This window comes from Hylobates moloch, unplaced genomic scaffold, assembly GCF_009828535.3.
Source record: "Hylobates moloch isolate HMO894 unplaced genomic scaffold, HMol_V3 SCAFFOLD_1, whole genome shotgun sequence".
NCBI classification, from domain to species: Eukaryota; Metazoa; Chordata; class Mammalia; order Primates; family Hylobatidae; genus Hylobates; species Hylobates moloch.
Window position 1 is genome coordinate 236086824 of NW_026652276.1, and position 21960 is coordinate 236108783.

At 39.4% G+C, this 21960-nt stretch overlaps 1 protein-coding gene across 4 annotated transcripts in view; it reads left to right on the forward strand.

Moving 5' to 3' along the window:
• RBM33 (RNA binding motif protein 33) overlaps window positions 1-21960 on the forward strand; it is a 134507-nt gene that overhangs the window by 17914 nt on the left and 94633 nt on the right. For all 4 annotated transcript variants that reach the window (XM_032753202.2, XM_032753198.2, XM_032753200.2 and 1 more), the window contains exons 2-5: window positions 2919-2997; window positions 11002-11050; window positions 16375-16451; window positions 18340-18658. In XM_032753202.2, coding sequence (XP_032609093.1) covers window positions 2919-2997; window positions 11002-11050; window positions 16375-16451; window positions 18340-18658 — 524 coding nt within the window. The remainder of the gene's footprint in view (window positions 1-2918; window positions 2998-11001; window positions 11051-16374; window positions 16452-18339; window positions 18659-21960) is intronic.

Here is a 21960-nt window from a genome sequence, read left to right on the forward strand (position 1 = left end):
GCGTGAGCCACCGCGCCCGGCCTGTGTCCCCATTTCTCTCCAGCACAGCAGCTCATCTACATTCTGGCCATATTTCCAGCTGCTTTTACCATTCTCTTCCCAGTTAGCTCTCACCAGAACTCTCCCTCACTGTTTTTGGGAGCACTCTTTGGCTTGAAGTCAGTTTCTTTGGAGAGTTGTGGAGCACTCTTGTTCTAAATGTCTGCTTCCTCACCCCCCCACCTCTCTGAGCCACAGCATTTGTGCTGTGGCTGTGGACAGTGGCGTACCAGTCTCTGGGTGATACCCTTGCCTTAGGAGCTGAGTGCCTGGGAACTGGGGGAAAGCAGCAGCCCCAGGTCTCCTCAGTTTGGCTTTCTTGGTGTGGGACCCCCAGCCGTTGACCCAGGTCAGGGGTTCTCTGGGCCCAGCAGTGTCTGTCCCATGAATGGGACCTGAGTGGAAGAAAGGAGCCCACACGTCTCACTCACACTCACCCAGAATTCAGCTTCAACAATGGGTAGGTGGGGGTGGGATGGGAAATGCGGAGGTCCTTGTCCTCCAGCTGGGAGCTGAGTGGGGAGGGCTTCCTGTGTTCTTGGCTACACTGGTCTGGAGTGGAGTCTTAGCATTACTGAGTTTCGAGGATGAAGAGGGGTGGGTCCTGGTTTAAAACTCATTAATTCTTGCTGCCATTCTTGCCAAATTTTTGGTAGATTTCTGGAATAAGTGTCTTTTCATTTGTTGTATGTCCTTAGAATTATTCTTAGAGACTTTAAGTAGTTATTTTATAAAACAGTTTTCACCAGCCTCACAGGGAGAGGACCCGTGGAGCTCCTCATTCTGTCGTATTGGAAGTGGAACTTCTTGAGGCTATTAATTCTTTAATGTCTTTAATTATTGGATTTTCTTTCTTTCTTTTTTTTTTTTTTTAAAGCACTTGTTCTGTTTGGTAATTGTATTAGGCCATTCTCACAGGGCTATAAAGAAATACTGGAGACTGGGTAATTCATAAAGAAGAGAGGCTTAATTGGCTCATGGTTCTGTAGGCTGTACAAGTGTGGCGTCAGCGCCTGCTCAGTTTCTGGGGAGGCCTCAGGGAGCTTTTACTCATGGTGGGAGGCCAAGCAGGAGCAGGCACTTACCTTACATGGCAAAAGAAGGAGCAAGAGAGTGAGCAGAGGCGGGGAGGGGTGCCACACTTACAACAACCAAATCTCCAGAGAGCTCACTGGCTATGGTGAGGGCAGTACCAAGCCATGCCGGATCTGCCCCTGGGACCCAAACTCCTCCCACTAGGCCCCACCTCCAACACTGGGGATTACAATTCAACATGAGATTTGGCAGGGATGTATATTCAAACTGTGTCAGTAGTGTTTGGTAAGAGTATATGTATTACTTCTGTAGAACTTGATTGGTTTCCAGCTCCAGGCTCGGAAAATTCCTGAGGCTTTATAGGTGTTTATATCATCTGGCCCTACCTACCCCACCACCTACCCCTAGGTAGACTCTTTCTGGGGAGAGAGATCTATGTTCTGCTGTCTCTCAAATTTCTTTGCTTGTATGTATGTCTGAGATGAAAACCTTTAATTTCAATTCTTTGTTTACTAGGAATAAAAATAACTTTGTCAGGTGCCACCCATTTGTCAGTTCTTGTATTTTAAAATACATTGTCAAATTTAATGTTCCAGCAAATTTATGAAGTAGATAATAGCTTCGTTTTTACAGAAAAAGAAACAGGCCTCTAAAGGGCTCTGCTCTTAATTGCCCTTTCTTCACTGTCCATTTCAGTAGCCACTTGCCACACATGGCACTAAGCACTTGGAACGTGGCTTGTTCACATTGAGATGTGAGATGTGCTGTGTGTGCACAATAAGCAGTTAGTATGGAAAAAATGTAAAATATGCTGTTGATATTTTCTGTATTGATTACACACTGTGGTTTATATATATGTGTGTGTGTGTGTGTATATATATTGTGATTTGTATATATATGTGTGTGTGTATATATATATACTTTTTTTTTTTTTTTTGAGACAGAGTCTCTGTCACCCAGGCTGGAGTGCAGTGGCGCGATCTCAGCTCACTGCAGTTTTGCCTCCCGGTTCAAGCGATTCTAGTGCCTCAGCCTCCCCAGTAGTTGGGATAGCTGGGACTACGGACGTGCACCTCCATGCCTGGCTAATTTTTTTTTTTTTTTTGTAATTTTTTAGTAGAGGTGGGGTTTTGCTATGTTGGCCAGGCTGGTCTCAAATGCCTGACCTCAAGTGATCCATCCGCTTCGGCCTCCCGAAGTGCTGGGATTACAGGCATGAGCCAGCACGCTTAGCCATACATACTGTGATAATATTTTGGATATACTATATTAAATAAAATATATTGTTAAAATATCGCCTGTTAAAGTTTCACCTATTTCTCTTTACCTTTTATAAATGTGGCTACTAGAAAACCTAGAATTAGGTGTGTGCTTATATTTCCGTTGCTCAGCACGTCTCTGCATTATTTCTATTTTGCTTAAATGGAATCTTAGCTTTCCCTGATTTGGAAAAGTGACGATTACAAAAAGTATTATGAAAGTTTCTAAGTTTTTAGCACATCACATTTTTTTTCTTTCACGCAGTAAAAAAAACACTCAAAACCCGTTTTATAAAGAAAACACTTTAATAACATTTGTGGGGTTTTTTTTTGTTTTGAAAACCCGTTAGTGATTTTTCATGCCCAATAATGTTCAATAAGTTGGTTTTCTTGGATAGCTTGGTGTTTTTTAAGATGTTTCATTATTAAAAATGGCTAAAGTGTAAAATGATAGTTATATATGAAACTTCTGTAATTTAAAATGTCAAGTCAGGAATCCTTAAAAAAGTTGTTTTAGTGTGTGAATTATTTGCATTGTGTCTATTGTAACTTAGTAAAACTGACTTCAATGGACTGTTCTCATAGATGATGACTTTGACCAGTTTGATAAACCTGGCGCGGAACGGTCGTGGAGAAGAAGAGCTGCTGATGAGGACTGGGACAGGTATGTGCACCCTGTGCTTCACCTGACCGCCCGTGCCGATCTCTCTCATTCTGACACTTGGTTCCTGAGGGATCTTTACTGAACACAGCACCGTGACTACCTGGTGCTCTCTCTCGAGTGGGGCTGTCCCTCCTGGGCTAAAGTGAAGCTTCTCCATGCAGAAGGCTGAGGTGGGCTCCTCTTCCGCGCCTGTGTTGTGCGGAGGGCGGCCAACAGATCATAGGTCTTCTGTCCTTTTTCTTTGTTTTTGTACAGTAATGATACTGACTTTGTGGACACCCAGAACCATTACTGGAGTGGCCTTGTGCCAGAGTTCTTTAAGCTCTACTTTGTACTGAGTATCTGGCTACACTTTAACGTTTTTTCCATTCTAATGTGTGTAGATGGTATTTCACTAATTTTAACTTTCATTTTCCTGGTTGCCAGTGAAGATGAAAATCCCCGTTTAGGAATGGATGAAAATGACCTGTTTAGGAATACACACAAACACAATTTAAAAATCCACAGTAATGATAGATGGTAGTTTGATAGAGTGGTTACCTCTGGCAAGGAGCTATAATAGAGGTTAGAGATGTGTTCTGGGAGAAATACACAGTGGGGCTTAATCTGGGTTGTGGGGCTGAGAAATGATGGTTATTCTTTATAACTTTTTTAGCACCTTAAATACTGTGTTGAGAAAATGTAACAATTACTTTGAAGCTGCAGTCCATTTGAAAACGGCAGTGTCACATCTAGAAGTCTTATAGAATAATCTAACTTGAGAACTCTGAGGCCCTTACAGTCCACGTAAAGCTGATTGCTCTTCAGTGATTCATGCAGTGTATTAGGATTCTCCAGAGGAACAGAACCAAAAGAGTATATGTAGAAAGATTCATATGAAGGACTGGCTCACGTGATTATGGAGACTGAGAAGTTACACAGTCTGTAGAATGGTGTAGTTCCAGTCTGAGCCCAGTGGCCTGTGAACCAGGGGAGCCAGTGATGGGAGTCCCTATCTGAGCCTGGAGGCCTGAGAACCAGGAGCACCCATGTCTGAGGGCAGACGATAGCTCAGCTCAAGAAGAGGGTGAATTTGCCCAACTCCAACTTTTTGGGTAATGTCTGCCCACATTGGTGAGGATGGATTTCTTTACTCAGTCTATGGATTCATTGCTAATCAGCTCTGGAAGCCCCCTCATGGACTTTCACAGAAATAATGTTTTGTTAGGTAGCTGGGCACTTCTTATCCCAGTCAAGCTGTCGCACACAATCAGCCAGTATGCATTCTAAAAGTTGAATAGTGCTTAAAAACGAAGCCTTTCCTAGAAAAGAAATGGTCTTACTAGTAAGTACTAAAGCTAGTTTTGACTAAAAGACTGTGATGATGAACTGAATAAAATATTAAGTGGGTCTTTTAGTAGCTTACTCATTATTTGGAGTTCCTCTTTGGTCTGTTCATATCTGTTTTTCTTTTGGGTTGTTTGTGTTTTGCTTATTGATTTTAGGGACTGTTTGTATTATACTTACTGGAAATTTATCTTTATTGTTTATAGATATCTCCTCCCAGTCTGTGGCATGTGTTTCCTTAAAAAATAGTCTTTAACTAGATTTTTGAAAAGAATACAGTCAAATGTATAATCTTTTTCCTGTATAGTTTTTTATTCTTTTTTTATTAAAACATGAAAAAAAATGTATTTGGAAACCCTTTTCAGACTTCCAAGAAAGTTGCAAGAATAATACAGAAACTCCCACTTGACCTTCTCTTACACTCATGAACTGCTTGTCATTCTAATTGTTTACATACATGGATATACTGTATATGTAAAATTTTCTTTCCTGTACTATTTGACAGTAGGTTGCAGGCATCATGCCACTTCCGAATGCTATTGTTTAGCATGTATTTCCCCCAAAACAGGAACTTTCACTTATATAAATATTGTATAATATTTAAAGTCAGGAAGTTTATCAATCATCCAATTCTATATATGTGAGGTTTATCGTTGTTGTTTTGGAGACAGGGCGTTTCTCTGTCACGCAGGTGGGGTGTAGTGGCGTGATCATAGCAAGCAGGAACTCCTGGGCCCAAGTGATGCTCCTCCCTTGGCCTCCCAGAATGCTGGGGTTACAGGCAAGAGCTAGCATGCCCTGCCTAGTTCTATGTTTTATTCTACAGTGGTTATTCAGATGTTTGTCAGTAATGCTCCTGCCTTGGCCTCCCAGAGTGCTGGGATTGGAGTGAGCTAGTGTGCCCTGCCTAGTTGTATTTTTATTCTACGGTGGTTATTCAGATTGTTTTCAGTTGTCTCAATAATTTCCTTTATACCCCCCAAAAGAATTTTTTGTTCTGGTTCAAGATTCAGTTCAGGATCATACATTGCATTTTTCTTTCATTGTTTCCTAATGTGGAAGAATTCTGTAGTCTGTCTTTTATGATGTTGACAGGCCATTTATTTTGGGTTTGCTGGTGTTCCATCATGACTAAATGCGGGCTGTGCGTTGTGGTCAGGGTAGATGATGTGCGGCCTCCTGAGTGCCCACTTCAGGAGGCACAGGAAATTGGTTTGTGCTTTTTGTCCTTAAGAAATTCTGCCCTTCCTTGTATTCTGGATATCTCCTGCATGTGTCTATGAAAGTTGTAATTTTTAAAATAGCTATACAGTCTGCCTGAAATTGATTAAATTGATTGATTTTTAGTTACAAGTTCAAGCATATGTGAAAATAGACTAGTACAGTGAACCCAATGTACCATCCTCCAGTTTCACCAGTTATCAGCATATAGCCAATCTCTTATCCATACTCTCTGCAACCCCCTCAAATCACAAAATTTGTTCTGAAAAAATTTCGGAATATATTTTTCTAAAAAATAAAGGTTTATAAATACAGCCACAATAGATACTGTATCTAAACAAATTCCTTATTATGTAAATATCTTAGTGTTTCCATTTCCGATTGCCTCTTATATTTGTGTGTGTGTCTACGTATACGTATGTAGATGCATATATATCTACATACATTGTATACACATATTTTAAATATATGTATTAGTATACTGTCACACAGTGTGGATATGTGTGTGCTTTCTGATGGTTTGAATTGGGCGCACATGGTCATTGATGGGTGTGTCTTTCAAGTGTTGTTTCATATACAGGTTCTCCCCCATCTTATTTTAGTTCCATGCAGTTTTTGTTGAAGAAGCAAGGTAACGTGTCTTCTAGAGTTTTTCCTTTTGCTGATTGCACTCCCTGAGGTGTTTTTAGTGTGCCCCTTAACTGCTGGTATTTTGTGTGAGTTAATAGAAGTGGATGGGATTCAGGTTTGAACTTGGGGGAGGGGCCGCGGTGTGGCAGTGTAGTAAGTATTGCTGTGTTCCTCATCGGAAGCTACTTGGGGGCTGGTGAACTTCGTATGGTGATACCTCCGCTTTTCGTGTTACCTGTAGTACTAGTACACTAATATAGTACCTAATAGTACTGTAAACTAGTTCGTTCTTCTGAGGTAGAGATTACATAGAAAAGACAGGGTAAGTGATTGAGTCTTTCCTGTCGTTTACCAAGTTTCAAACTAAGAAGTCAGCCCTAGCACTTGCAGGGATGAGTTTTGTTTTTGAATCATTTTGAAATCATAGATTTAAATGTTGGTTGTGTTGAATCCATTGTCATTTAGTATCTTTATTGGTGGTTACATTGCCTGATATTTGTTCAACTGGAATTTCTTCAGGTTGGCTCCTGTGTCCATTTGACATGACTTTAGACGTCTTTGGCAGCTGTCTTGCTTTCTGCTATGATGGAACTTGTTTTGGTCATGGCGTGAGGCGGTTCTAGTTTTTATTGTTTACTGTATTATGAATTGCAGTTGTCTCAGTGTTGTTTGTGAACAAGCTCTTTTCTTTACTGTCTTCAGTGACGTGTTTGCATCTGTGAAGATTTTGCCACATGTATTTCTTTTTTGATGTTTTTAAGCATAAGACAGCCTCTCTGTGTGCTGCATGACACAGAGAGAGACACTTGGAAGGTGAGAAGACTGGGTCAGGAATTACTGTGGTAAGTTCTTCTGCCAAGCTGTACTGGTAGTGGTGTTTGGAAGAATATGATATCATTGCTGAACCAACACCTGAAATTGTGTTGTTTTTTTTTTTTAAAGATATGACTGTCGCATGTGTCCAGGCAAGAAAGAGATGCACACTCAAAAAGTTGTTTTTGTTGGTTTGTTTTTGTTTTTTTGAAACAGAGTCTGCTCTGGAGTGCAGTGGTGCGATATCAGCTCACTGCAACCTCTACCTCCCAGGTTCAAGCAATTCTCGCGCCTCAGTCTCCCGAGTAGCCGGGATTACAGGCATGTGCCACTGTGCCTGGCTAATTTTTATATTTTTAGTAGAGAAGGGGTTTCGCCGTGTTGGCCAGGCTGGTCTTGAACTCCTGGTCTCAGGTGATCCAACCATCTCAGCCTCCCAAAGTCTTGAGATTACAGGTGTGAATCACCACGCCCGGCCCAAAAAGTTTTAACTGAAGAAATGTAATGAAGGGTCTATTTACAGGGCAGGGTTAAAGAACTAATGAGTTCATTCCCATCCAGGGAGTACCAGTTCCTGCCCCAGCCTTGTGGGAAGTGGTGTCCTAGGGCCCAGTGAAGGCTGTTGGGGGATACTGTAGTCTCTGTTTCTTCAGGTGAGAAGGGAGGGGCTGGTCTTTCTCCTCCTACTTGGTGACGTTATGTTGGTGCTTCCCAATGGGTGAATCCACCTGGAAGCCAGAGGTTAGGACAGGCTGTGCCAGCTGCTCCTGGAGGACACAATACAGCCACAGAGCGGGCAGGTAAGACAGAGAGTGGACTAGAGTGGGGAGGACCCAGAGACTACAGCCCCACATACAGTGGTCAAGTTCACTTCTGGTTTTGAAAGGCTGTAGCCAAGTGGCTGACAGCAAATACTTGTTTCCTGAAAAACGTCTTTGAGGATAACTTCTGTTTCTAAGTAAAAATATACTTGTCTTCAAAGAGCTCATTGTCTATAAGCTTTAATAAGAAGTGCCTGCCAGAAAGATTGTTCGTACTCAAGTAGTGATTACTGGTGGAATCTTCAGGGAGCTCTAGAATTGAGCACAGGAAGCCTCTTCATCAGCCCAGTGCTTGTTTGCTTTCCTAGAACACTTGCTGCTACTGCCAGCCAGAGTGACTGCTCACCCCTTTGAAACTGCCAGATGGAGACCAGTCATTTCCATTAGTTCATTGTTGTTTTTGGCAAGAGTGGATGTAGTTTTACATATGTAATAAATTTATTCGTTATGTGTACATTCTTTGTGAGGGTCCAACTTTACGATGGCAAGAAGAAAAGTACATATAGTTTCTGTGGGGTGTGTGCGTAGTAGTTAGGACTTGGATTCTCTCACTGGTGTCACTACTTCCTAGCTGGGTGACCTTGGGCAAATTAGCATCTTAGTGTCTCTGTTTTCACATTTTAAAAATGGCAACGGTGTAAGTGTCTACCTGAGAGGGTTATTATGTCAGTGAAAAGCTCGTGTGTGTGGAACATGTCAAGTGGTGCCTGGCACAGAAGTGTGCTGAGCGGATGCTGTGGATCGCTGGGGCTGCTGTTCATAGTTGGCTGTTGTTCTGTACTGAATCCCACTGTCCCCCATCCTGTTTCTTATTAGTCATGAAACAAGTACTAGTCTTCATTTTCTCTACTTATTTTATAGTTGATACACTTACTTATCCTTTTAAAAATGTTTTTGTTGAGAAAAAATAAGTAGTTATTAAAGGTTGATTTATTTCCATGTACTTGTCAGCAAAAGGCACAGATACTTTCTAGATTTTTGCTTGTATAATTACTAACGCCTGTTTTTAAACTTTGTCAGTTTGCCCTGGGAAACTGGCATCACATTCCATTTTTAGTTACTTAAGGTGATGGTATAGATGAGTGCCTGTCTTTAAAAGAGGTGCTTGTGTGTTTTTGTTTATCTGGAATCAAATTTTCTTTCTTTTTTTTTTTTTTTTTTTTGAGACGGAGTCTCACTCCATCGCCCAGGCTGGAGTGCAGTGGAGCAATCTCGGCTCACTGCAAGCTCCGCCTCCCGGGTTCACGCCCTTCTCCTGCCTCAGCCTCTCCGAGTAGCTGGGACTACAGGCGCCCGCCACCACGCCTGGCTAATTTTTTGTATTTTTAGTAGAGACGGGGTTTCACCGTGGTCTCGATCTCCTGACCTCTCGTGATCCGCCCGCCTCGGCCTCCCAAAGTGCTGGGATTACAAGCGTGAGCCACCGCGCCTGGCCTGGAATCAAATTTTCAAACGGGGTTATTGTAAATGTTGTTGACTAGACAGCATTGTTTTCTCCCTGCCTCTGGAGGGTAGTTGGAACACTGAAGATACAAAGATTGTATTTGAAGATGGTAGTGGTTTTAAAATGTTGGAAGAAGCTATATGTTATTCTCTTACAACTATCGTATAGGAGTCTGTGAAAGATTGTTTTTCAAGGGCTGTTAAGTTCTTGTCCTGCATCTGTCACTGCTGTGTGACTTTAGGCAAGTTATTTCGTGTCCTGACCTTATTTTCTTTATCTGTAAAATGTAATATAGGACTTATTGGAGGATAACTTAAAATAACGAATGAAGTCTTTAGTGCATGAATTAAATGATTTGTCAGGTTGTTTTTAGTTCTAAAAGGCATTATATAGAAACATGCATTTCATTATAACTCCATATATGCATTCCCAGAGATTATAGTATTCTGCAAAGTGGCATGCTAAAAATAAACACGGTTTTTTGGTAAAGTAGTGGTTTTGCTGATTTCTCAAAACCTGTAGAATTTTGTAACCAGAGCCCCTATTAAAAATAAAGTAGCAATTCTAATAAGAATATTGATGCAGTGAAATCTCCATGAGTATTTGCACCTAGAATTACAGTCCGTCTAATTGTATTTTCTCTTTGTATATTTCTGTATGTTGACTTTTAATGATATTTGCTTCCAAGAGATTGATTTCCCCAGAATTAAAAACGTAATCTAGTGGTAGCCATTTTTATCAACTAAAAAAATCTTGTTTCTAATAAATGCAGTGGAAAATGTCTTCAGCTTTTTTATTTGCTAAGGGTTTCTGTTTTAGTTGTAAAAATAGGGAGAAAGCCTGCTTCTAATCATTTAAAACAAATATGCTGGAAAAAATTGCAAATCACTGATACGACATCCATGTTATACAAAGCTAATTCCCTTAGTTACTGCGATTTGATTTTATGTTCTCATTCGTTTTTAAAATTTATTTATTTTTTTCAGTTTCTTTTGGTTTGATGAGTGTCAAACGGTCTCTAGTGGTTTTGGTTTTTATCTTCCAAATTAATTATATTGTGCATCTTTTCCTTCTTCATTAAGGTTTTCAAAGATAGTAGAAAGCTTAGATGTGACTTACTATATTACAGTTTCTGCTTTTACTGATTATTCAACAGACCCAAAGAGATTAAGATCCCATATTAAGGTGCAAAACTAAGATTAGAAGTATAGTGACGCACTACCTATAGCAAAGCGTCTCCGTCTCCGTACTTAAAAAGATAAAATGTTCTCTGTGCATTTGAAAATACATTTTTATTATTAATAAAGAAAAAGGAAAGTATAGCAAACAATGTAAAAGTATCCAAGCTGGCCGGGCGTGGTGGCTCACGCCTGTAATCCCAACACTTTGGGAGGCCAAGGCAGGCGGATCATGAGGTCAGGAGTTCGAGACCAGCCTGGCCAACATGGTGAAACCCCGTCTCTACTAAAGATACAAAAAATTAGCTGGGCGTGTTGGTGCATGCCTGTAATCCCAGCTACTTGGGAGGCTGAGGCAGGAGAATTGCTTGAAACTGGGAGGCAGAGATTGCAGTCAGCTGAGATTGCGCCATTGTACTCCATCCTGGGCAACAGGGTGAGGCTTTGTCTCAGAAAAAAAAAAAAAAAAAAGGTGCCTGAGCTGTAGAGTTCTTGGTAAATTTCCAACTGATCTACAAACTTGCAAGTCTTATGGGAATAATCATTGACATGTCTCTTTTTTTCTCCCAAGTGAACTTGAAGATGATTTACTTGGAGAAGATTTGCTATCTGGCAAAAAGGTAAGAAGTTTATGTCCTTCTGAGATGAAATAATAGTCATTTAATTGTACTTGACATATAGCAGTAATTACTTATACATGGGTTTCATTACTGGAAAGTTAGGTATAGATTAAAATTTTGTAAACTGAATTATTGTTTAAGTGCACAAGGACTTGACGGTTTATTAGTAAATTCTCTGGTAATTATAACTCAAGAAATAAATCCTTGAAGATTAGTTCCTACTTTGTCCAAGGCACTCTAGCAGTTACTGGATTGTGACAGCATTAACATAAAGTTGTTCCTTGCCATAACAGAAGGTAACATTTGGAGGTTAATATTTTGCATGCTTGTTCTGGATTTCACTTTTTGGAGGCATTCAGAGATAAGCTTAAAGGTAAACATACTCAAATATAATAAACATTAAAATAAATAAAAGTCTAAAACCTAATGTAGGTTTTTCCTAAATCTTTTTGATGAAGTAAAAAATTTGTATATCTATTTATATATATTGTGGGTATATGTGTGTGTGTGTGTATATATACACACACATACACACACACACACACAGAATCCTACCAGTATATTTTGGACATTATAAAACACATAAAAGTAGAATGTAAAGCAAGAAAGTGAAATACTACATTTTTTAAATTTTATTAACAGTTTAAAAACACTTTCTGTTCTCATTATCAAGATAGTTTAGGCTTAGTTTTTTTTTGTTTTTTTTTTTTTTTGAGACACAGTCTCACTCTGTGGCCCAGGCTGGAGTACAGTAGCACCATCTTGGCTCACTGCAAGCTTCTAGAAGTGATTACTGCATCATTAGCCTGCAGGTGGCCTGGCTTTGGCCTAGCTCCGCTTTCCCTCCTTTAGATGGCTCTGTCATCACTTCTAACACTAAGAGTTAGTGTGGTTAGTTGTAAATCCACCTGACTTAATAGGAGTAAACTGAAATACATCCATGTAAGTTGAACATGAAAGCCTAGTGAGAGAGCCTCGTAGCTGGTCCATCTTGTAGTGTGATATCTGGAGTGTGAGTGGGATGCTTAGTCCTTCTTTGTCATGGTCACTGGGGGAAAAGGCTCCTGTTTTTATCTTGTATTGGGGAATTGTTTTGCACACTCTTCGAGGTGCTCTCACTTGTATTTTTGTACCTAAAGTGGCTACTTTTTTCTTTGTATTTAAGATGCTTTAATGGATAATAACAGTTAGATATTAAAAGGTTTAAATGTAGTAAAATACTTTGACATGAAGTTGGATTTCTATCTCTAGGCAAGCCTCATGTCATGGTTTGCCCTGTGTTTCTTTCCAGAAAGCTGTAATAATTCCCTTTTGATTTACATGTGACCTCCTCTCATAAAAGCTTTGGGGTCAGGACTGTTATCAATAAAGATGGAGAAATACTATTTGGACAGTAATGCTGACTGTTCTGGGGGAAGTCATCTTACTTTTCTCAGTTGAGCCGATTGTTGTAAGTTGCTCATGTTGGGCTGGAACCGGAGCGTGCCCAGTGACAGTGCATTCTGACGTCTCAGTGGAGGGGCTCCATCTGCTTTGGACATTTTGGAAGTGTGTTTACTTTGGAACAGGAGATGTGTCTCTCATTTCCTCTTCTGTATTCTTTCCTAACATAAAATGAATGCATTGTACCTTATAGGCATCAAGGAATTGAAAATATATTTAAAAAGCCTGAAAAAGATGTAAACAGTCGTGACTAACATTTTGCCATCTGTCTTTTATTCTTTTCCCATGTGTTTTTAAATATGACCGAAATACAGGCTGGGCGTGGTGGCTCATGCCTATAATCCTAGCACTTTGGGAGGCCGAGGCAGGTGGACCACTTGAGGTCAGGAGTTGGAGACCAGCCTGGCCAACATGGTGAAAACCCATCTCTGCTAAAAATACAAAAATTAGCCGAGCATGGTGGCACGAGCCTGAAATCCCAGTTACTCGGGAGGTTTACTTGAACCTGGGAGGCGGAGGTTGCAGTGAGCCGAGATCAAGCCACTGTACTCCAGCCTGGGTGACAGAGTGAGACTCCGTCTCAAAAAAAAAAAAAAAAATGAAATATAGATATAAAACGTTACTTTTTAAAAATTTAACATTGTATCATTGGCATTTCTCCCTTGTCAGTAGGGTTATTTTAAAATATTTTATAATGGCAACGTAATATTCAATGTTTGTATATGCTACAGTATACCTAGTCACTCCTGTGTACATTGAGGTTGTTTCCAGCTCATTGCTTACGACTTTTTTTAAAACCCTTTTTGTGGAAAATCTCAAGCATATACAGAAGAGGAGAGAACAGTATCGTTTACACTCTGAGGTGTCAGTCGCCCAGCCTCAGCAATTTTTAGTTAAAGGCTGTTTTGCTTCCTGTTTACGTACTCACTCCCTACCTCCTGAATTATTTTGATGTAAATCTCAAGCATTATGATGATATTTTAATGGACAAATCTTACTATGCTTTTGGGATTTTTTTCTTAGGAAGTTTCTATAAAGAGGAATTCTGGCTTAAGGGTGGAAACATTTCATGGTTCTTGTCTTGTATTGCCAATTTGCTTTCCAGAAATGTTTGATCCACTTACGTTCCTAGCAGCAGGGAATAAGCATTGTCCTCGCTTTTCCATTCCCTGTTCGATACTACTTTTTAAAAAGAATCTTTGTCAGTGTGATAGATGAAAAATGATTTCTGGTTGGTTTAATTTCTATTTATTTGATTTCTAGTGAGAATGGAGTTTTTTTTCACGTATTTATTAGCGAGTTAATTACTACAGGGTCTATGATGGAGTTCACATGATGAGTACACTGGCTGCCTGAACAATTTTTTTCTGCCACTGGGGTCCCCACGAAATGCACAATGATGAGCCTTTGCTTGGAGAGACTCCTAAGGCGCAGATAGCCCGAGGGAGGCGCATAGTACTGAGGAAGGCACACGGTCAGACTGTCAGGGACAAGTTCGTTTGTGTCAAGAAGGTTGTTAGGGCTCAGTTTTAAATAATTAAGGTTTCAAATTGAGGATAAAGCAGGCTGATGTGACCAGGCTAGAGCTTTTAGAAAGTGGGTAAGAGTGAGGTGGAAGTTGGCTGCCAGCTTGCAGTTCCTTCTTTAGTTTTTGTATTTAACTTCATCAACTCGTGTTGGACAGACATTCTCCTGTTACATTGAGGTGGCTCTGTTTCATAGATGCCTGTGTTGGAGAATGTTTTGGGAACCATTTTATTTTTAGACTCTGGCTATTCCATGAAGGTTTGGTGTTCTTGGGAGTATTGGAGAGAACCATTCTTTTTCTTTCATACTTGTTTCTCTCCCCATGGGAGAAATGACCTGTTTGGAAAGATGGAGAGAAAGGATTTCACTAGCATCTGGGCCACTTTATCTTCATCTCTTGGGATCTGTGGCCCTGATTTCCTGCAGACCATCCTGAGCAGAACCCTCTGGAGCCCGAGAAAACTGTTCACTCCAGTTCTTTAGGATGTGTTGAAATCGGCTTTGGCCTTGAGAATGTAGCCTAGCTCTCCATTCCTGCTTTCTCAGTGAAGCGGGTATTGTGCTTATCACCTCCTGTGTCTGTTAGTAGGTTTAAAAGCCAGAGAGGAAAGTTGAATAATCCTCAAAGGAGATTCAACTCCCACGAGGATCCACCTACCACAGTACACATTCCCTTTCTGTTTGCTTGATGCATTCTTGGCTCATTGATTTTTGACAAATACTAAGAGTTTAACTAAAAAGCTCAGAGAAGCAGCCTCTCGAATGAAATTTGTCTCTCATTGAATTATTAATTTTTAAACCTTTCCTGAAGTTTTATTTACTGAGTTGGACAGCCAAGTTGAGGTTTGTCTGTGGTAGGCCTGGCTCATAGCTCCCACTTTCATAATGGCATCTCCTTTCAGTCTCAGAACTGGCCCTGTGTGGATGACAGATTATATGGTCACCTAACGGAAACTTCGTTTTCTTTTTTTTCTTTTTTTTTTTTTTTTGAGATGGAGTTTCGTTGTTGTTGCCCAGGCTGGAGTGCGGTGCTTCACTGCAACCTCCACTTTCTGGTTTCAAGCAGTTCTCCTGCCTTAGTCTCCCGAGTAGCTGGGACTACAGGCACGCCTCACCATGCTCGGCTAATTTTTTGTGCTTTTAGTAGAGCCAGGGTTTCACCATGTTGGCCAGGTTGGTCTTGAACTCCTGACCTCAAGTGATCCACCTGCCTTGGCCTCCCGAAGTGTTGGGATTACAGGCATGAGCCACTGCGCCCAGCCAGAAACTTCATTTTCTGTCAGTTAAGCAGTCTGTTTTGTTATCACACTATTCTCCCTTCTGCAAATAAACTGAGTATGTGTCCTGTGTTATTTTATTTTTATCTTATTGTGGTGTCAGTGATTAGGTTGAGTCCTGTGTGACTAAGAAGTACTAGTAAGATTATTTTTGGCTATCAGAAATACTGTAATAAAGTATACAGATAAGTTTTTGTAAGATGTAACTACCAGGAAAAGACTGTTTGTTTGTTCACCTTTAAAAAGAAAACCAAGTTGATTTTTCTGTCTTTACTTTTTAAGAATGAATATGTGTGAATGACAGTGTGTATGTGGCTTTGACTGTCTTTCGTGAAGGGAGTAGTAATTTATATATACCATTTATACATATAAGTAATTTTAAAAAGGGAGGAAAGTGTGAAGTAGTGTGAATAAGTAGTGAGACAGTGTGAATAACACCCCCCCCCAACCTAATCTAAGATGCTCACATATATATAACCTAAGAAAACCTGGAACTCTTGACAGAATAGCTAGGCCCTCTCTGCTTATAGGTAGGAGTACCATCAAGAACAGGAGTGGGGAACTGAGCTGCTAACATTTATTTTCATATGTGATCTGTATTGGAAAAACCAAAGTTTTATTATAGTCTCTTAATTTAGTGATTCAGTTATTTAAAATCTTATTTCTAAAATTACACTTTTTATGTTGTTTAAAAAATCTGTAGGTTTTGGATATTAGCATGTTGAATTTAGTAGTACCTTAAGGATATCTTTCTTTTTTGTGTATTATAAGGAAATATTTGTTTGTAAGCTTCCACCAATGGACTTCTTACCTTTTCTCTTTTGTGTGAGAATAAATGTGATCGTTACACTTGCTGTTTTTACATTTAACCTGCCTGGGCACCTGAAGCTGAGCCCAGGAGGGATCCACGTGCCTTGTGTGGGATTTCTTGATTGTCCACTGGTGACCAGAAAGCCTTCTGGGTGGCAAACGTTTTAATGTAAGGCTAGAAACAATTCAGTCAGTGTAATTTTGTACTTTGTAACAAGCCTTTTTATGGAAGTGACACACATTAATTATATTTCTTATTTTAATTAGAATCAGTCGGATTTGTCAGATGAAGAGCTAAATGATGATCTTTTGCAGAGTGATAATGAAGATGAAGAAAATTTCAGGTACTCAATATTACCTCATTATAAATATTCTTTATTTAACTAAATTGATAGGAACTATTATTTATAATTATAATGGAATGTAATTGAATAATGTAGCCTTATATCTTTAACACATGATTACGTTCTAAATGGAATACTAGTAATAACTGTAGAAGCCATATGGATGTTCTATAAACAGAGCAGCTGTTTAAAATCAGTAGTTCTTGGCCAGGCATTGTAGCTCATGCCTATAAACCCAGCACTTTGGGAGGCTGAGGCAGGTGAATCGCTTGAGGTCAGGAGTTCGAGACCAGCCTGGTTAACATGGTGAAACCCTGTCTCTACTAAAAATACAAAAATTAGCCAAGCATGATGGCGCATGCCTGTAGCCCCAGCTACTTGGGGGACTGAAGCAGGAGAATTGCTTGATCCACAGAGGTGGAGGTTGCAGTGAGCCGAGATCGTGCCACTGCACTATAGCCTGGGAGACAGAGTGAAACTCCATCTCAAAAAAAAAAAAAAAATCAGCAGGTCTTTCATTTAATGATCTCTGTGAGTTCTGTTCAGTGCAGGTTATGAAAATTTAATATGGATATATACTGCTTTTTTAAAGAATTACTTTATTTGGATGGAGGGCAGTGGCCTGGGACCCTTAACACTATTGTAGTTTGATGTTGCTGCATTTGTTTTCATTTTAGCCAGTTTATTTACATCATTTACTCAATTACCATTTTGGACACTTTGGGAGGTGGTACTTTAGACTCTAGTTGACTGATACGATGAATGTCTTTCTGTTGACATATAGTAAACTATATTAAAAGAGGAGAGAGACACTCTGGTAGGTGGAATAATTTTTTTAATTTTATGAGGAAACATCGGGAAAATGTAGACAAGCTCTTGTTATAAATGTAATTAACAAATATATGCCATTTATTATTGAGCCAGGGATTTGTAACAGATTTTCTAACATAAAGTAATTTTTACAGGTACAAATAAGTTTTAAATTATTCTACCAGTCAGATAAATTTCCCAATTCCATTCTTTGACATCATTGTTATATTGTAATCTTTTGAGTTAGATTGCCTTTTGGAAATACATCATTGAAGTTTTTTAGCCACAGTATCTTGAAGTCTAAGAGGTGTATTAATTTTTTGTTAGGATTGAGTGCTGTGTGTGAACATAAATTTATCTGCACGATCTTGCATGGGAAATGTTATCTTGTACCTTATTGTTTGGTATTTAACTATTGTGATTTAATAGGTGGAACATGACTTTTTTTTGCAGTTTCAAAACCTTTGTTATTTTACTTAGAAATTATGAACAATTTTTAAAGATATTTGTGACTAATATAAATTTATTTGAACACTGAAATGTATTTTCACACAAATTTTTAATATTTTGATTTTCTTAAACAGGAGTTTATAATTTCTATCATAGATGTAAGAAAGAAAAATTGTTCTTAAAATTCCAACTCTGATTTTCTGCTTATAGAATAATACTCCTGTTTTTACTTTGAAATCTTAATTTCTATTTCATTTTGTAAATTAGAATGTAATATAGGCAATTTGATTTCAGTCTTGGACTTTTGCCAGTCAGATGTGTTTCATCTGTGGTTGATTTAATTCTTTTGGTCAAATAACTGCAGCTGATGTTAAGTAGAGGGGCTATGTGCATTGCCAGTCTGTGGCCGGCTCCATATAGCACAGTTAGCTCTGCTATATGCATTAAGGGTTGAGGGCACTGGCTCTGTATAGCATTTTGAGTACTGCTGGAGTTAATGTGCATTTGTCAGTAACTGGAATAACTTTTTATCAGTCATGGTTTAAATCTTTGTAACAGCTATTATATAATGTTTTAGTTTGAGCTCCTGTCTTCATTGGGTGCTTTTTTGTATTTTCGTCCTCTCTAGTTCTCAGGGTGTTACAATTAGTCTGAATGCTACATCTGGCATGGTTACATCATTTGAACTCTCTGACAACACTAACGACCAATCTGGAGAACAGGAATCTGAGTATGAACAAGAACAAGGAGAGGATGAACTGGTTTATCACAAATCTGATGGATCGGAATTGTATACTCAAGAGTACCCAGAAGAAGGACAGTATGAAGGCCACGAAGCTGAGTTGACAGAAGAGCAAATAGAATATGTGGAAGAGCCAGAGGAGGAGCAGCTTTACACTGATGAAGTGTTAGACATCGAAATCAATGAACCTTTAGATGAATTCACAGTGAGTCTTTTCTCCTTCGTATGGGCAAAGATAACCTGGCTTCCCATGCATAGGCTTCTAGACTGATTTGAAATCTATTTACCTCCCCTGGGAGGGAGAGGAAATTAGACCTTATTATCACTGTCTGCCAGTTTCTTTATCTGAGCTATGACAAAGTTTGTGTTGACAGCTTGTTTGGCCAGAGGTAATGCTCCTTTGTCATTCTGGAAGGCTGCAAAGAATCGTGACCTTGAGGATTGTACCCTAAGGAAGAAAACAGCTTTGTGTGGTGGGGATACGCTGTCAATTGTTAGGAGTACTTAATGCAGAGCTTTTATCCAGGCTTTAGACAAGATCTGATAAAGTCCTTCTAAGGTGAAAAGACTATTGACCTGCTAAAGACATCTTTAAGGTGCTAATATTCCAAAGTGATTGATGTCCTGTTCATTCATCCTTTTTGTAGCTGAGAACTGTCTAAACCTGAATAAAGAGATTGGAGGTTAGTTTAGGAAATGTCACATATAATTCGTTATCTATAATCAGGAAGCAAGATTGTGCTGATTTTTTATTTCAGAAAGATGATTTTGGTAGGTAGTTTTTTTTTTCAAAGTTGAACCAACAAGAAAGAAAAAATGTACTAGTGTAAGATTCTCATCTCTTTTAATGGCTCATTATCAAAAGAGATTTGTTTTTTAAAATAAGCATGTAACGAAAGTTATGAGGGAAGGATGTGATCTCAGTAGCTGTAGTAGAATCTTAGGGTTTTTGAGAACACTGTGGGGGCCGAGTGAATGGGGCTGTTGGAATGGTGACAGAAGTATGCAAAATTGGGGCCTTAAAGAGCCCATTTGCAATGGGAGTAGCTCTGCTTTTCTGTATTTACATCTTCATTCGGAGTAAGCTTTCGTTTCAAAAAAATAGTTTAGAAGTTGCTGAATTGTGGTCATGCGTATGAGTAATTTTGAAAAGGATTAATTGTTTATGTGGAACCTTTGAATATTTAGTTCCAGTCATGATTGTATTTAGGTGTCTCAATAGTTTTTTTTTTTTTTCTTTTCGAGACAGAGTCTTGGTTTGTCGCCCAGGCTGGAGTGCAGTGGCCCGATCTCCACTCACTGCAGCCTCCACCTCCTGGGTTCAAACAGTTCTCCTGCCTCAGCCTCCTGAGTAGCTGAGATTACAGGCACCCACCACGCCTGGCTGATTTTTGTGTTTATAGTAGAGATGGGGTTTCACTATGTTGCCCAGGCTGATCTCGAACTCTTGACCTCAAGTTATCCGCCCGCCTCGTCCTCCCAAAGTGCTGGGATTACAGGCATGAGCCATGGTGCCTGGCCCTCAATAGTTTTAAGATATAATTTTTTTTGGTTAATGCTTGCTCTTTGGTAGATACAGTAATGAGAAATGTTTGTAGTTTTGGTAAATAGAATCATGTAAAAGGCATCATGGGAAACTTGTTATTTCCATAACACTGTAGTAATTTGTTCTAGTAATCCTTCGCTAATGTAGGCACGTGCCTTCTGCTTTACTGGTGTGTTTGTATGCTCTTAAAGTGAGACACTGTAATTTAAAATGCTTTTTGAAAATTAAACCAAGATCTTTTAGAATTGTGCCTAGTTATTGCCTAGTTAGAGTATTTTATTATTTCTGTTACTCATCAGTAAAATAAGATGATTGGCCTGGGTTCCTTCCTCCTGTAAGTTCGGCAGTCCAACAAGTCTTTACTGATGTCTAAGCACTGCGGACACAAATATTGCTAAACCGTGTCATGAACATTGGCCCTACCTGTGAACTTAGCACTAGGTGGCACAGATCATAGCGTGGAAGGTGCCTGATAGAATGCGTGTGCACAGCCACACGGGAGGTCTCTTTCACTTTGGTGTTCTTGTAGAGTTTGTTGTAAAGAGAATTTCCAGGTGAGGAATTTCCCTCTCTTGTATTCCATTGTCAAACTTGAGATTACACATAGGCCCCAGTTGTAATAAAGTCCAACTTAATTATCCAACATCTTGTGGTCTAAGATTCAGGTGTTGGAAAGAAGAAAATGTGGCAGTTTAATAATACCCATAGTACTCTTCCACATTAAAGTGAAATTTTTTTCAGAATTAAAGTCTTAAAGTAAAAAAAAATACTTAGAAATTCTGAAAGTGTTCTAATGTTTTCACAGAGAGTTGTAAAGTTTAAGCTTGAGCAGTAGTAGTTAAATGTCTCTCTGAGCACTATAAGTTCATCTTAATACATGTGTTCTAGCTATGGTCTTTCTTTTCTTGTTTTATGATGATCACAATGGTAACATCTGAATGGTCTGAAATAGCCGCTTCCTTGGACAGGAGGAGATACACAGAAAATTAAATTGTGAGGTACTCTTATCTTGCTCGGCAGTGGGAGCCTCTCTCTCTCTCTCTTCGGAGGCTGTCACTGAAGCCCAGATGGTTTGTTCACCATTAGACTAATGAACACATGAGCAGATTGTGTCTCTGTGTACCCCAATGGCATTTTAGTTTACTAAATGGCTTGTATAACTGTGATTTTTGTTCTTCCTTGGGTTGTTAACCCCCACTCTAAAGCCAGACTTGAACTCTGAAATGTGGATCTGTTGGAACCTACCTGCAAAGCCACATGGAGGGGCTTTGGTGCATAACTGGGAGTAGAATCATGAAACCCCAGAATGTACAGTGGGAGGGTTTGCTGTTCCCTACGAAGACAGGGAGGTCCAGAGACATCATTAAAGCTGGACGCACAGCTCTGCTGTTCTTTCCTGTGAATGTTGCTGGTGCTGTTCTTGAGAGTGAATTGTGATTTCATTTGAAAATGTGTGCTCATTATATTAGTAAGGAGTGTATATTGGTTTAGTCAACAAAATATTAGAAAATTGTTGAGTGACTTCTACCTTTAAGTGCAGTCAGTTTATTTAAGGCCTTTAAAATTAACATAGATTGAGATTTTATTGTTCTGTGAAAACAAGTTCAGGTTGACATTTTATGTCATGGGTAGCAGATGTTTGTTTCCCAGCGAGAATCCAGGGGTGTGGACTGTACTGCATTGTACACTGGCTGAAGATTTGGATTAGCATCATTTATTTGACTCTATTTGAAATCTGAATGTCCTGCTGCCAGTGATTCATGGGTAGTGGTAGTTGTTATTTTGATAGGACGCTAACAGTTTTTTCTGGAAAATAAAATGCATTGTGTTCAAATTGTCTTGAGAGAATTGTGGGAACTAAGGTGGTTTGTCACCTTAAATACGGCTGCTTTATTTGGGGGTTCTAGATGAGACTGTCATGTACCATACAGTAGGTTGTTAAATTTCTGTAGGTTGTTCAC